We start from the raw sequence: 14490 nt of genomic DNA, 5'->3' as shown, positions 1-14490 counted from the left end.
CGAGAAGCCGAACCTGTGTCTTACACTCAAGACTTTGCTTTCCGCCCAAATCCACTGAGTCTCTCCAGGCTCCACCACGAGCGCAGAATACTGTACACCTCCAACGCGGCAGGAAACGCCCGCCCGACCACCCGCCCGCCGCATGCGCCCCTCGCGCCTCTGGGGAGAGCGACTCGCTCACCTACGTTCCGCCGCTGCCGCTGAATCCCGCGAAGGCAGACGTCCGCCCTCGCCGAAGGAACTTCCGGCGCGAGCAATGACGTCGCCGGGGGCGCCAAGCTCGGGCCCGCGCTCGCCGAGGCTTCAGGGTTACCAGAGAAGCCCTGCACCGCGCTGTGGCCGCGGATGCTCGCCCCGCAGACGGGAGCCGGGGGTGAGGCCACCGCAGGCTCGCAGCCTCCGCTCACGGCCGTTGCGCTGAAGGTAAGCGCCGACGCCGCGGCTCCGCGACCTCCGCGGCCCCCGCGGCCCCCACGGCCTCCACGGCCTCCGCGGCCCCCGCGGCCCCGGACCCGGGGACGTCCAGCCCGCATCGTGTTTCTTCAGCCAGAGAAACTTGAAAAGTGACCAGCAGGTGTTGGATACCTGAAGCTTTCTAAATAATCCCTCCAGGCGGTGGGCGTAAAGCTCTCTTCCGGTTAATGCGTCCATTGTGATTCGCCTAGCAGATACTTTGTTATTCCAGGTACTCTGGAATCCTGCCGACACCTGCGCTTTTTAAACAAAAATGTTTAATTCATTGAAGTCGAGTATAATTTTCCCTAGTAATTTGCAGCTGTAAGCAGTGAAACTGATTACTGAATTTTCTTATAAACACACAGGTTAGTTCATTCAAAGCACGTAATTCATATAATGTAGTAATGCCATTTCTTAAATTGATTAGGAACAATTAAAAATACTAAAGAACTTTATCAAAATGTGTAACTAGATTTCCCGCGGAAAATCACTCGGAAAAAAATAAGAAAATAAAAAGCAAGTTAACAAAAATGAGACTGCACCTATATTTCAGACACAGATGCAGGAGGTTGAGGATTTAAAATTAAGGACAAAAAAGTGGGATTGGCAGGTATCCCTTTCGGAAGTGGGCAGGAAAGCTATGGCATATTCTTGGAAAGCATCTTTTTGCTTTAACCCTAAAAAGACTTAAAATACAGCCTTGTGGCTTCTCCAGCTATTTAAATCCCTCCTCTCCAACCGCAGTGCTGCACTAAAAGGTTTACATTCACTGCTTGAAAGGGATTATGGTAATTTACACCCCACCCCCACAGAGCCTACTCTAATCTCTTTAAATGAATGGAGGTTTTGGAGTTCTGCCTTAATTAAATCAGTGAGTGCCAGTGTTTGGTTTTATTTGGAATAAGATTCCTGATGGTTTGTTTTCCGTTTTAGAAATGAGTGGTGGCTTGGCTCCAAGTAAGAGCACGGTTTATGTCTCCAATTTGCCCTTCTCCCTGACAAACAATGATTTATACCGGGTAAGTTTTATTATCAGTACATCTAATAAATTCTCTCTTTTTTAAGAGAGAAGTATAGCTTAAGCAAATTACTGCTCCCTGGGAAAATTCTTAATAGATAACTCCTGTAAGTTCTAGTGAAAAATAATTAGAAATTTTTGATTTACTTAGAGAATTTACACTGCTTTTTGTTTTGTTTGTTTTTCGAGACAGTGCGTTTCTGTTTAACCTTGGCTGTCCTGGAATGCTCTCTGTAGACCAGGCTGGCCTAGTGTATATGCCATAGATCTAGGCATATTTTTTGTTTGTTTGTTTTCTCTCCATCCACTCCCTAAGGGAGTGGAACTGAAGCCGATTACTTTTATCTTCAGTAACTGTATTATCCTACTCACTTAGAAATGTTTCTTTGGTTTGATGATTCAGAGTTTTGTTGTGTTGCCCAAGGTGGTCCCTAAAACGTGATCCTCCTCAGTTCCTTAGATGTAGGAATATTTCTTGTAAAGCCTGTTGCATAGACTGAAGGCTGAAATTTTTCACAAAATATAACAAAGAATCTGGTCAGTGTTTACAATCAGAATATTTAATTGTGGCAGTATTTTAAATTATTCTGTGATCTTTTGTTTCAGATATTTTCCAAGTATGGCAAAGTTGTGAAGTAAGTATTTACATTGCAAGATACTCGGTCTGTTAACATTATTACATAAAGTTCAGTTGTTTTCCTATGTACATAAGCACATGAAAGTTTTCATATCATAAATGACTTTGTGTATTGTTAAGATGTAATAATTTAGTAGTATTGTTTTAAAAGTGCTGTCCTCAAGGCCTCAGCCTTGCTAAGAACACTCCTAACCTCTGAGCTACATATCTAGCTCCTGGAGGTTTTCGGACCTCATTCTCCTGCAGTGTAGAGATTAGCTGGAAATGTCTGAGGAGGTGGAGTACATTGGCATGACATTGTCTCAGTGCTCATAGTGGTATCAAGCCACTGTTAAAATAGTGTCAGATATCTCAACAGCCAAACCTTTGACCTGACTAGACATGCCCCCTACCATATGAGTTGATCCTTGAAACATTCTTAACCTCAGTTGACCTGTGTATAATAGTCACACAGGTCAACTATCTAAAGCCGAACACTGAACCCAGTCATAAATCCTGACTAAAAAGTGCTGTGATTTCAAACCTATCTGTGGTTTATAACTACAGCAACATTTTATAAATCCTTGGAGCATGTCTTCAGGACTAATTGAGTCTGTTTTACAGGACTACAATCCTCGTTAGCTCCAAGTAAATGTAATTCCCTTTGTTATAGGCCAGTTTGATGATACTCAATAGGGGAAAGAGAGCACTTGCCTTGTTTTTTATTTAAAAACAAAACAAAAAATAAACACTGTGTTTACCTTAACCAATTAAAAAATGATTATTTCTTTTTTAAAAAATAATGGATTTACCTTTATTGTATATGCATTGGTGTAAAGGCATCAGATCTGAAACTGGAGTTGTAGACATGAGCTGCCATGTGGGTGCTAAGAATTGAACCTGGTCCTCTGGAAAAGCAGCCAGTGCTCTTAACTGCTGAGCCATCTCTCTAACCCCCAGAATAATTATTTCTTATGAATCCAGCTTATAACTAGTAACAGGTCAGTGTTTTAGATGGATTTATTTCATTTATTTATTTATTTATTTTTGGTTTTTCGAGACAGAGTTTCTCTGTGACTTTGGAGGCTGTCCTGGAACTAGCTCTTTTTTTGGGGGGGAGGGGGTTCGAGACAGGGTTTCTCTGTGTAGCTTTGGAGCCTATCCTGCACTCTTTCTGGAGACCAGGCTGGCCTTGAACTCACAGAGATCCGCCTGCCTCTGTCTCCCGAGTGCTGGGATTAAAGGCGTGCGCCACCAACGCCCGGCTAGATGGTTTATTTTAAATTGTTGTTAGCCAGAGGCCAGGGGTTGACATTGGGTATTTTTTAAAGATAGTTTTATCACTGGGACTGGAGCTCACTAGTTCTGCAGTAAACTTCAGGGACCCACCTATCCACTGAGGTGATGGAGAGCTGCCCCACACACACATACTGAGATGATAAAGGCACACCAAGAAGCCTGGCTTTTACATGGGTGTTGGGAATCCCCCCTAAACTCAGGTCCTTGTGCTTGCACAGCAGGGATTTTTCGGACTGCGCTCTCTCAGAGTTTGGCTGGCTTCTTTGTTTGTTTTTCGAGATAGGGTTTCTCTGTATAACAGCCCTAGATGTCCTAGAACTAGCTCTGTAGACAAGGCTGGCCTTGAATTCACAGAGGTCCACCTGCCTCTGCCTCCCCAAGTGCTGGGATTAAAGGCATGTGCCACCACCACCTGACTCACTGACTGGCCCTTGATAAAGCCAAGGACTTGAGGCACTGTAACAGAAGAAAACTGCATTCAGTAACCAAAGCATGGAGAAGAGCCTTGCCTAAGCTCTAGGGAATAGACTGGTTATTGATACAGACAACATTGGTGAACCAAGAAAAAAGGGAACTCAGATGCCAACTCTCCCTTTTTATAGTCTAGTGTTTTCAGGCACAGTAAATAATAGCCTGGGAAAGGGTGCATGCAAAAGAGACAAACACACTCGGAAGACAGATTTGGTCAGGCCTTTTCATCCTGTTCTGAAGTATGCCAGACACACTGTGGCCTATGGGCTGAAGATGGATGCCCTAACGTTACAGAGGAACTTTGGGTGACTGTCTAGGTAGCAAGATGTCTCTTTCAATTCTAGAATTTATATATTATCATTCTGTGATCTTTGATAGAGTTGAAGACAGATAGTTATGGTTATAGTTTTCTTCGGTTATTATAAAAGATAAGTTACCTTTTTTTTTTTAAGACAGAAAAGAGATGATGGGGAATGTCCTTCTGTGTATGTTTATGTTATTGATTGTTGAATAAAGTGCTGTTTGGCCAATGAGGCAGCACGTTAGGCGGGACTAGGAGTCAAGGAGGATTCTGGGAAATATAGTAAAAAGAAGTCTTGTGATACAGGCAGGAAGTGACATAGCAGGTAGACTCATATAAGCAGGGACAAACCGGAAGTTGTCCCTTTTTCCCTTGCTCTTCCTCCTGGTCTTTGCTATGGAGCCGCCATGTAATTCCGGGAAAAGCATAGCTAGAATTGGGAGCTAATCAGAACTTGAAAGGGTCCAGCTATGCTTCTCTGTATTGTCAGTGTCATTTTCTCATTTCTATTCTCCTTGATCCCTCATGACTTTGAAGAGCTAGGTGGTTTAAATCATTCTGGCCTCAAGCTCTCTAACCAAGAATGACCCTGAACTCCTATTCCTTCCACCTTCCTCTGCTGAGTGCTGGGGTCACTAGCATCTACCTGTTATTCTTTTGTTTAAAAAGAAGAAAAGAGAAATGCTGAGACATGAGACATATTGACTATAAGTTTATTATAAGGCCCAGCAGAGTAGGGAGACTAAGAAGAGGAAAGGAACAGGGATAATGGCTGACTGCCATGGCCGGTGGCCGCAGAGAGACAGAGCGAGAGCCTAGGTGAGAGAGGAGACGGGAAAGCAGCGAGGAAACAGAGAGAGCGTAAATGGACAGGGACCTGTCTTTTTAAAGGGGTCCTCTGCACCTGCGTTCAGACTTAGTTCCCATGGAACCTTGGGCTGACCAGGGTACTGCCTGTTCCACCAGGTAACAGGGGCAGGCCAGCATAATGCCTGAACCTTTCGTTCCCACCTCTACTTATTATTAAAAAAAGGTGGGGTGTTAGACATGGCAGGTTAAGGAATAAGGGTGTCGAATTCTCAAGACTGCTTCCTGCTGACGTGGTGGGCGTTGACCATCTTTAGGGGACCTGAGAAGGTTGGGGTGCTGCCACGTCCTGGGGTAGCTGGTTGTTTCATTGTAGTCCAGGCTGTACAGAACTCCCTGGGGCTTCTTAGACCTGGCAAGATGGTTGCAGAGTAGAGGACAAGGTTAAGTTTAGAAAAAAATTTTTTTCTTAGGTCCTGTCACTTGAGGGGAAGATTGTAAGGATAACACTACCACTCAGCTTGATTTTTATTTCTCTTTTCAAATGTTTTATTATTTAACCTTATAAAAATTGTCTTGAGTTCCCTGAGTATTTTTTGTCTTATTTTTAACTAATTCTTTATGCTTTAAGGGTTACTATAATGAAAGACAAAGACACAAGGAGGAGTAAAGGTGTTGCATTTATTTTGTTTTTGGATAAAGACTCTGCCTTAAACTGCACCAGAGCAATAAATAACAAACAGGTAAGCCATTCATTTCATCAAGGTTGTAACCCAAAAGTCTCTATGTTCATCTAAACCAAAAGCTAAGGGGGTGCAGGATATCGTCAAGTCTGATTAATATCTGTAATTCAGGAGTGGCTATCTTTTGGAAAAAGATGTCAGCATTGTATGGGATTATCAAAACATTGTAAGACTCTTAAGAGAAAATTACGCATAGAATCTATCACATATTTATTACAACAAGAGTTGAGCTGGGCGTTTGTGGTGCACGCCGTTAATCCCAGCACTTGGGAGGCAGGGGCAGGCAGATCTCTGTGAGTCAGAGCGAGTGCCAGGATAGGCTCCAAAGCTACACAGAGAAACCCTGTCTCAAAAAAAAAAAAACCACAAAAAAAAAGAGTTGAGGAGACAGTATCTGATAACTAGGTCTTGGTGAATTATATCCTCTGCCTTTATATTTTCTTCTGATTTAGTTATTTGGTAGAGTGATAAAGGCAAGCATTGCTATTGACAATGGAAGAGCAGCTGAGTTCATCCGACGGCGAAACTACTTTGATAAATCTAAATGTTATGAGTGCGGGGTGAGTAAACCCAAAATTCAGTAACTTCTGTGGTATAAAGTGTTATTTATATTAGTCTTTTAGTGGTGCCTCCAAGGGGGGGAAGGGGGTGTACAGGGATGGGCAAGGGACACAGGACTGCAAATGTCCTGCCTGTTGTAGCACTTATTCCCTTTTAATAAGAGTCTCTGAACCTGGGGCAGTCTTATCTATACACACAGAATGCTGGGGTTACAGGTACACATACAACCATGCTTAGCTCGCTCTCCTTTTTTTTTTTTTTTTTTTTTTTTTTTTTTTTTTTTTTTTTCTTTAAATGTGAGGTGTGGGCATTTAGATCTGGTCTTCATGCCTGTGCAGAAGCAGCACTCTTACCTGCCATGTCATCTCCCCAGCCTCACCATAATTTCATTTTTGTTGAGATTGTTTTCAGTTTGTTTGAGACAGGTCTGATGTAGCACAGGCTGGCTCAAACTCACCATATAGTAAATGATGACATTGAATTTAAGAACCTCCTGTCTCCACCTCCTGAGTGCTGGGATTACAAACATGTCCCACCACTTCTAGTTTATGAATTACTGAAGATCAATTCCAAGGCCTTCTGCATGCTAGGTAAGCACTCTACCGTCTGAGCTAAATAAGCCCCAGCTCCTCACCAAAATTTCTGGCTGGCTAAAACCAGGTTATGAAAGCGACTTTACTTAGAGACTATAAACTCATCTGAGTAAACATTATTGAAATCTAGTATTCAGAATGACTTGGTGGGTAAAGGTGTTTGCCTTGCAATCCTAATGACCTGAGTTCAATCCTTGGAATTCACATAAAGGTGAGAGAGAACCTAATTCACAAAGTCGTCCTCTGACTCCACACTCAGGTTGTGGCACATAGATGTCTACACACATACTAATATATAAAGTTTAAAAGAAAAAATGGCATCTAATGATACTTGGGGTAGGACTATAGGCATAGCTGAGTGGCAGGAAGATTGCCTGGCATGCTGAAGGATATGGATTCAGTCCTCAATATCACAAAGAAAAAACAGATAAGAGAATAAAAATATCTATAGTAGGTATTAAAATAATTTTATTAGTTTCTAAGTCTTCAAAATTGTTTTCTCTTTTTTAAGATATGCTAATCTCCATCTTCACATATGCACACACATATCACACACACATATTCACACTTTTATTTTATGTGCATTAGTGTTAAAGCATCATAGTTCACTCTCAGTATAATCATATGACCCATCCTGTAAGGTAACAGATTGAACTTCTGTTATAATTGTTGTTGGGACAGGATTACACGATGTTCCCAAGACTAGTATTGAACTTACGACCTGCAGTGATTCTCCCATCTCAGCCTTCTAAGTAGCCAAAGCTATAAAGGTGTGCTGCACCACACCTGTCTTAATTGTTAGTGCCAAGAGAATTTCAATCTGAGTCTCAAAGTTGTCAGTTCCTAAAAATGGTGATATGAAATACTTAGATGCCAAATCCAGAAGTATTCATGGAGAGGCAGAGAGAAATGTTAAGTCTTTGGAAACCTCAAAGCCCACTCCTAGTGACACAGTCTCCTCCAATAAGGCCACACCTTCTAATCCTTTTGAAACAGTTCTACCAATTGGGGACCAAGTAGTCAAATACATGAGCCTGTTGGCCATTCTCATTTAAACAAGCACCTCCTCTCTCCAGCCTCCACCTTCTTAACCCTCATGGCCAAGAAAATGTGGGTAAATAACTAGAAAGGAAGTAAATATGGCATGAGTGCATACTAATTTAGTCAGTTCATTTTGTTTAAATCCTGTTAAAAGATTATTTTGAAAGTATTGTAAAGTCCTAAGTTGTGTTTGCAGAAAGAACAGTGCTGGCTGAACATAACAGCACAAATAAGCCTGGAGTCCCAGCAGTCAGGAGGCTCAGGTAGAAGGACATCCAGGACAGGGTTATCCTGAGCTCCGTTGAGAATTCTTGGCTAGCCCAGGCCATAGAGAGAGACTCTCTCTCCATTAGGTCTGTTTAAAGAGTTTCCTTACTCTCCACATTTATAATTAATACAGATCAGCTGAGAAATGCTAAATAATGTATGAATCAAACTTTCTTTTTGATTTATGGAATTAGACAGATTTATTATTTGTCATGCTTTGTACATTGTCTTGGGTCTTTTGTTTATTTACTTTGTCTCATTATGTAAATTTAGCTGACTTGAAACTCACTGATAGACCAGGCTGGTCTCAAACTCAAAGTTCTGCTTGTCTGTGTCTTCCAAGTGCCACCATACCAGAGTCAGTACTTCTCATATTAAATACACTGCCTCTAACACAGGCTAACCTTAAACTTGTTATATACAGAAGATGGTTTAAAGCTCCTATTCTCTGCCATTTCCAGCATGTGGGGATTACAGACAAGAGCCACACCCCTTGGTTTACATTTTACAGGGGAGTCAAATCCAGTGCTTCATGTATGCTAGGGCAGGCACTGAAGCAGCTGAACTACATCACACCTACTCTGTACATTTTTATAGTTCTTTAATTCTCCTCCTAAAAAAACAAAATCTGTGTACATTTATATATCCTGATTTTTTCCCAAAGCAAACTTACTAGTAATCTTTTTCTTCAATGATAAGAGTTAACATCTTTTGGTACTGTTATTCCAAAACACAATAGAATTCTCTCCCCAGTACATTAACAGTAAACAGTACCTTTGGATTCAGCCATGTGCCAGGTACAAAAGACAGGTTATTTAAGGCATTGCCAAACAGTTTTTTTCTTCTGTTGTAATCTTGGTTCAGTCTCTGCTCCACAAGTTAACATAATACTATTTCATGTAGTTTAGTACTGATTGTAACTCAGAGCGCCTAGCCTATGTTTTACAATTCAGTATTCTACCTCATTATAATAATCCAGCTCAGTAAAGTAGGATGAGAATATGAGCCACATATGTAAGAAAAAGAAGAAGAAAGGAGTGTGGTGCTGGGACTCGGCCCCGGTCCTGTGCCTGCCAGGCAAGTACTCTGCCCCTGAGCTGTATCCCCAGCCTCTGCTTGTTTTTAAAGCTGAATATTCAACAACATTGTTCAAGTTAATAGAAATAATTTTGTTCCCATTTATAAGCTAATTTCAAACTTTTGTTAGAGTTGATGACCCACTTAAGTCTAGAGTCCTTTTGTATGGTGAAAGTTGAGATTTAAAATGTTTTTAGGAGAGAATGCTTCTATGCTCCTAGTTAACACTGCAGATGCTAGCAGTTAGAGCATCACACACTCATCTCCTCTATTCAAGAGGAATGTGCCCATTTGGTCCTGTGTTCCTACAGTGAGAGTATTGTTCCTGGAATTCTAGCCTCTCACTCACAGGGTCAGGGCAGGTTTCTATCACTAACAGCAGCTATAGTCTTTTCTCTTTCTTTTTAACTGCGAAACAAAAGGAAAGCGGACACTTAAGTTATGCCTGTCCTAAAAACATGCTTGGAGAACGTGAGCCTCCAAAGAAGAAAGAAAAGAAGAAGAAGAAGAAAGTTCCTGAACCAGAAGAAGTGTATGTATAGCGTGCTCACTAAGATGATGTGTTTGTTGTTTTGCCTTTTTACTGTGAGCTGACTGCATCTGAACTCTTTTTCTTTGCTGATCTAGCGAGGAAGTAGAAGTGAGTGAAGAAGAAGGGGAGGATCCGGCTCTGGACAGTCTCAGTCAGGCCATAGCATTCCAGGTACTGATGTTCTTCAGGGACTGGTGGCTGGGGACATAGCTCAGTGATGGACCACTTGCTGGGCAGGGCAGAGGAAGGAAAGGAAATGGTGTGACAGTGTGGAGTTTTAGTGTTCCCAGTTGACTTGTTTTAACTGAGCGAAACTAAAGCCTTTAATTCTGCTTGCCTGGGAAGCTGAGGTGAAGAAACATGTGAGCCTAGGAATCAAGACTAGCCTGGGGAGACCTTTGTCAGTAAAGGGAGAAAATGTAGTAGGAATGGTAACCCATGCCCCTGAACTCAGCAGGGTAAACAGGAAGATGGGTTTGAGCCTAGCCTGGACTACAGAGTAAAACCCTGTCTCCAAAATTGAATAATTTTTTAAAAATATATAACAAAAGGCACTATATATCACTGTGTTGATCATCTTGTAATGGCAGTGTCTGTGTTTCCCTTTCTCCTTGTGCATTTGATGCAACACATTATTCTAGCATCTTTATCTGAATGAAACATTCTTACTTGTTCTTTCTAGACTGTGAGGTCCCATGTACTTTCAGTATATTATTACAAAATTGGGTGGAAGTGTTGCATCAGCTTAGTAGTTCTCAACCTTCCTGATGCTGCAACCCTCTAATACAGTTCCTTGTGCTATGGTGACCCCCAACCATAGATTATTTCATTGCTACTTCATAACTGTAATTTTACCACTGTTATGAATCATAATGTAGCCAGGTGGTGGTGGCATATACCTTTAGTCCCAGCACTCGGGAGGCAGAGGCAGGCAGATCTCTGTGAGTTGGAGACCAGCCTGGTCAACAGCAGCTAGTTCCAGGACAGCCTCCAAAGCCACAGAGAAACCCTGTCTTGAAAAACACAAACAAACAAAAAAAACAAATGAATCATAACGTATGTATCTGATATGCAGGGCAGGATATCTGATATGTGAGCTCTAAAGGGGACACAACCCACAGGTTGAGAACCAGTGGGTTAGCTGGGTACGTCATCACATCTGTAATACTGGCTCATGTAAAGTAGAGATAGGATCAGGAGTTCAAGACCAGCCTGGGTAAAACTATTGCTTAAATTAAAACAGCACATTGATTAAAAACGTCTTTAGGGAGCCAGGCGTTGGTGGCGCACGCCTTTAATCCCAGCACTTAGGAGGCAGAAGCAGGCGGATCTTTGTGAGTTCGAGGCCAGCCTGGTCTCCAGAGCGAGTGCCAGGATAGGCTCCAAAGCTACACAGAGAAACCCTGTCTCGAAAAACCAAAAAAAAAAAAGTCTTTAGCTTACCTAGAAATTGCCTAGGATGGAGCTAATCCTCATATTGCATACTTGAATTCTCACCTGAGAAGGTTGATGCAGAAGATCATGAGTTCAAGGCTAGCCTGAACTACCTAACAAGTTCCAGGCCAGCATAAGCTACATAATGAAACCATGTCAAAACAGACTGGAAAACAAAAATGGCTAGGAGTTCTGGGATTCAGCTTAGCCGCTAGTATGCACAATGCCCTGGGTTTTACCCAGGCACTGCATAATCCTGGGGTGAGGATGCAGCCCCAGCATTATGGAGGTAGAGACTGAAGGCTCAGAAGTTCAGAGTCATCCTGCTATCATAGGGAGTTCAACACTTACTGGGGGGGGGGGTGTCGATATGACGATTCCCAAGGATAATTTTGAGTAGGACCATGATGGGGACCAATTTATTAGTGTGACCTAGGAGGGTGGATATTCTTTGTGTTCTAGTTTTTCCATGGTAATTCCTTTGAATTGACATGATGTGCCATAAGTAACTGGTTTTGTTCTGCTTCTGAATCATATTACAGCAAGCCAAAATTGAAGAAGAACAAAACAAATGGAGACCCAGCCCAGGTGGTCCCTCAACCTCAGATGATTCTAGACGACCAAGGATAAAGAAAAGTGCTTATTTCAGTGATGAAGAAGAACTTAGTGATTAAAATATTTATTTTGTAAATATTATTCAAATAAAATCTTACTGTACAAAATGCGGCTGTGGACTTGATTTCCTTTTTCTTTTCTTTTTTTTTTTTTTTTGAAAGATTTATTTACTATGAATACAACATTCTGCTTCCATATATACCTGTACTACAAGCCAGAAGAGGGCACCAGATCTCATTATAGATGGTTTGAGCCACCATGTGGTTGCTGGGAATTGAACTCAGTACCTCTGGAAGAGCAGCTAGGGCTCTTAACCTCTGAGCCATCTCTCCAGCCCTAATTTTTATTTATTTATTTATTTTTTTAGTATTTAAGTATGTAAGAACACTAAAATCCAAAGGTAATAACTATAATATAGTTCAAAAGAAATTTTAAGGTAATTTTGAAATACCATGTTTCTAACTTGCCTTAGCACAGTGTAAATATTAAATCTGAAAATCCAATATCTAAAGTATTCTAAACTTTGAGCACCAATGTGTTATGTTTCATGTAGGAATGTGAAACTATTTCATGAACAGCATTGTTATAAATAATGTGTAAAACTGCTTTTAGACTGCAGTGTATACATAAGTAAATTTTGTGTTAGACTTTGTTCTTATCCAGATATCTCTTTATGTGGATGCAGTCATACCAGAATCTGAGCTACTGTAGTCTAAAGCATTTCACATATGGAACACTCAATCTGTACTAAAGTCAGAATTTGTTAGTACAAATAATCTTAATACTACCAACTATCAGAAGTAGAAGGGTAGACAGTTACATGTTTTTCATAACTTAAATGTAAAACTTTATTTGTGCCAAAGTGGCTTATCAAAGGCATTGTGAAAAACAATTTAATCTCTGAAATTTTTGCCTGAACTATATGCATGTAGTACGCCTGAAGGCCTGAAGATGGGCATTCAGTCTCCTGGAATGGAAATTACAGGTGATGGTGAGCCACTGTGTGGCTGCTGGGAATCAAACCCGTCTAGTACTCTTAACCACAGAACCATCTCTCCAACCCCTCATTTATTTGTTTGTTTGTTTGTTTGTTTATTCCGAGACAGGGTTTCTCTGTGTAGCTTTGGAGCCTATCCTGACACTCACTCTGGAGACCAGGCTGGCCTCGAACTCACAGAGATCTCTCTGCCTCTGTCTCCTGAGTGCTGGGATTAAAGGCATGCTCCACCAAAGCCTGGCCCAACCCCTCATTTTTAAGCCAAAACCTTCATAAAGACCAAACAGTTAAATGAGCTGTTGTTGATGTTAGACTTTTTAAAGATGGTGCTTTAGCTGGGCGTTGATGGCGCACGCCTTTAATACCAGCACTGGGGAGGCAGAGGCAGGTGGATCTCTGTGAGTTCGAGACCAGCCTGGTCTACAAGAGCTAGTTCCAGGCAGCCTCCAAAGCCACAGAGAAACCCTGTCTCGAAAAACCAAAAAAAAAAAAAAAAAAAAGATGGTGCTTTATCTCAACTTGAATGAGCTGTAAATCCACTGAGATAAAGCTTTGCAATGGGGACACAGTGAGAGGCCAGCCTGGGCTACATACTGAGTCCCTTTCTTGATATAACCAAACGAGATAGTAAATTTGCTCTAAAATTCTTAAAACTGAACACTTACTGACTCACTAGTCTGAGAGCTGCTCCCTAGAAGTAAGCACTGGTTACCCATCTCTTTTTTGTGGGTCTGTCTTTGCCCATTCATAAAAGGATAGGGAGGGTGTTTTGTTTTTTTCTGTTTTTTTTCTCCCAGCCTTCCATCTCCACATTGTTTTTGTTAGATTTTTGCTAAATATTTATCGAATTAGGAGCAGGAAGGGTTATAATGATGTAATTTTTTTCATGTTGTATATTAAATTTCTTTGTGTTTATGACTAAATCTTTCCAAATCCTTTATATTTAGCTCCATAAAAAAATGGTATTGTGGAATTGTGGAATCTAACTTGGTATTTAAATTTCTATAGGTTGATTTAGTAAGAATTCCCACTTTTCAATACTAAAAGCAGTGAAACTATGAAGTCTATGAAAGTGTTAACCATTCCACTAGCAAGGAATATTAAAGCGGTCAAAAGCCAGACGTGGGTGGGCTATTCTCAGATCTCGGCGAGGCCAGCACACCACAGCCATGACAGAGGCTGATGTCAATCTGAAGGCCTATCCCCTAGCAGATGCCCACCTCACCAAGAAGCTGCTGGACCTTGTTCAGCAGTCCTGTAACTATAAGCAGCTTCGGAAAGGAGCCAATGAAGCAACCAAAACCCTCAACAGGGGCATCTCTGAGTTCATTGTGATGGCAGCAAACGCTGAGCCCTTGGAGATCATCCTGCACCTCTCACTGCTGTGTGAAGACAAGAATGTCCCCTATATATTTGTGCGCTCCAAGCAGGCCTAGGACGGGCCTGTGGGGTATCCAGACCTGCCATCACCTGTTCTGTTACCATCAAAGAAGGCTCTCAGCTAAAGCAGCAGATCCAGTCCATTCAGCAGTCCATTGAGAGGCTCTTGGTGTAAGCCTGTGGCCTCTGCCCTTTCCTGTCTGTTCCCACCCTACTTGTGTATCAGATTGTCTATTAGCATGTAAGGTTTTCAGCTACTTTCTATTATAAATATTGTACTAC

The 14490-nt window shown here is 41.6% G+C and overlaps 2 protein-coding genes and 1 pseudogene across 8 annotated transcripts in view; 2 read left to right on the top strand and 1 right to left on the bottom strand.

Annotated features, from left to right (window-relative positions):
* Pphln1 (periphilin 1) overlaps nt 1–318 on the bottom strand; it is an 80381-nt gene extending 80063 nt beyond the window's left edge. Inside the window, exon 1 of one of the 6 annotated variants that reach the window (XM_027396348.2) lies at nt 182–318. The gene's annotated coding sequence lies outside the window, so the exon portion shown is untranslated. The other 5 variants (XM_027396356.2, XM_027396362.2, XM_027396357.2 and 2 more) reach the window with 5 other exon arrangements.
* Zcrb1 (zinc finger CCHC-type and RNA binding motif containing 1) lies at nt 284–11942 on the top strand. Of its 2 annotated transcripts, none has more exons than XM_027396363.2 (8): nt 284–423; nt 1390–1475; nt 2081–2109; nt 5600–5711; nt 6164–6271; nt 9673–9782; nt 9878–9953; nt 11759–11942. In XM_027396363.2, exons 2-8 carry the CDS (start codon nt 1392–1394, stop codon nt 11888–11890), a joined length of 651 nt encoding a protein of 216 aa, XP_027252164.1. In that variant the 5' UTR covers nt 284–423; nt 1390–1391; the 3' UTR covers nt 11891–11942. The 2 variants fall into 2 exon arrangements, with proteins under 2 accessions (XP_027252164.1, XP_027252165.1); XM_027396364.2 differs by lacking the exon at nt 284–423 and adding an exon at nt 543–685.
* Nucleotides 11943–13986: 2044 nt separating this feature from the next.
* On the top strand, nt 13987–14490 carry LOC100768965 (annotated as a pseudogene).

Source organism: Cricetulus griseus, chromosome 2 (assembly GCF_003668045.3).
Source record: "Cricetulus griseus strain 17A/GY chromosome 2, alternate assembly CriGri-PICRH-1.0, whole genome shotgun sequence".
NCBI lineage: Eukaryota > Metazoa > Chordata > Mammalia > Rodentia > Cricetidae > Cricetulus > Cricetulus griseus.
This window is presented reverse-complemented; position numbering and strand designations above follow the sequence as displayed.

What these genes read in the sequence shown, in the direction of transcription:
- Zcrb1 (XM_027396363.2), top strand. Translation starts at nt 1,392, where the DNA reads ATGAGTGGTGGCTTGGCTCCAAGTAAGAGCACGGTTTATGTCTCCAAT. An exon ending in CAAACAATGATTTATACCGG is followed by an intron (nt 1,476 to 2,080) that starts GTAAGTTTTATT and finishes CTTTTGTTTCAG; the next exon opens with ATATTTTCCAAGTATGGCAA. An exon ending in GAGCAATAAATAACAAACAG is followed by an intron (nt 5,712 to 6,163) that starts GTAAGCCATTCA and finishes CTTCTGATTTAG; the next exon opens with TTATTTGGTAGAGTGATAAA.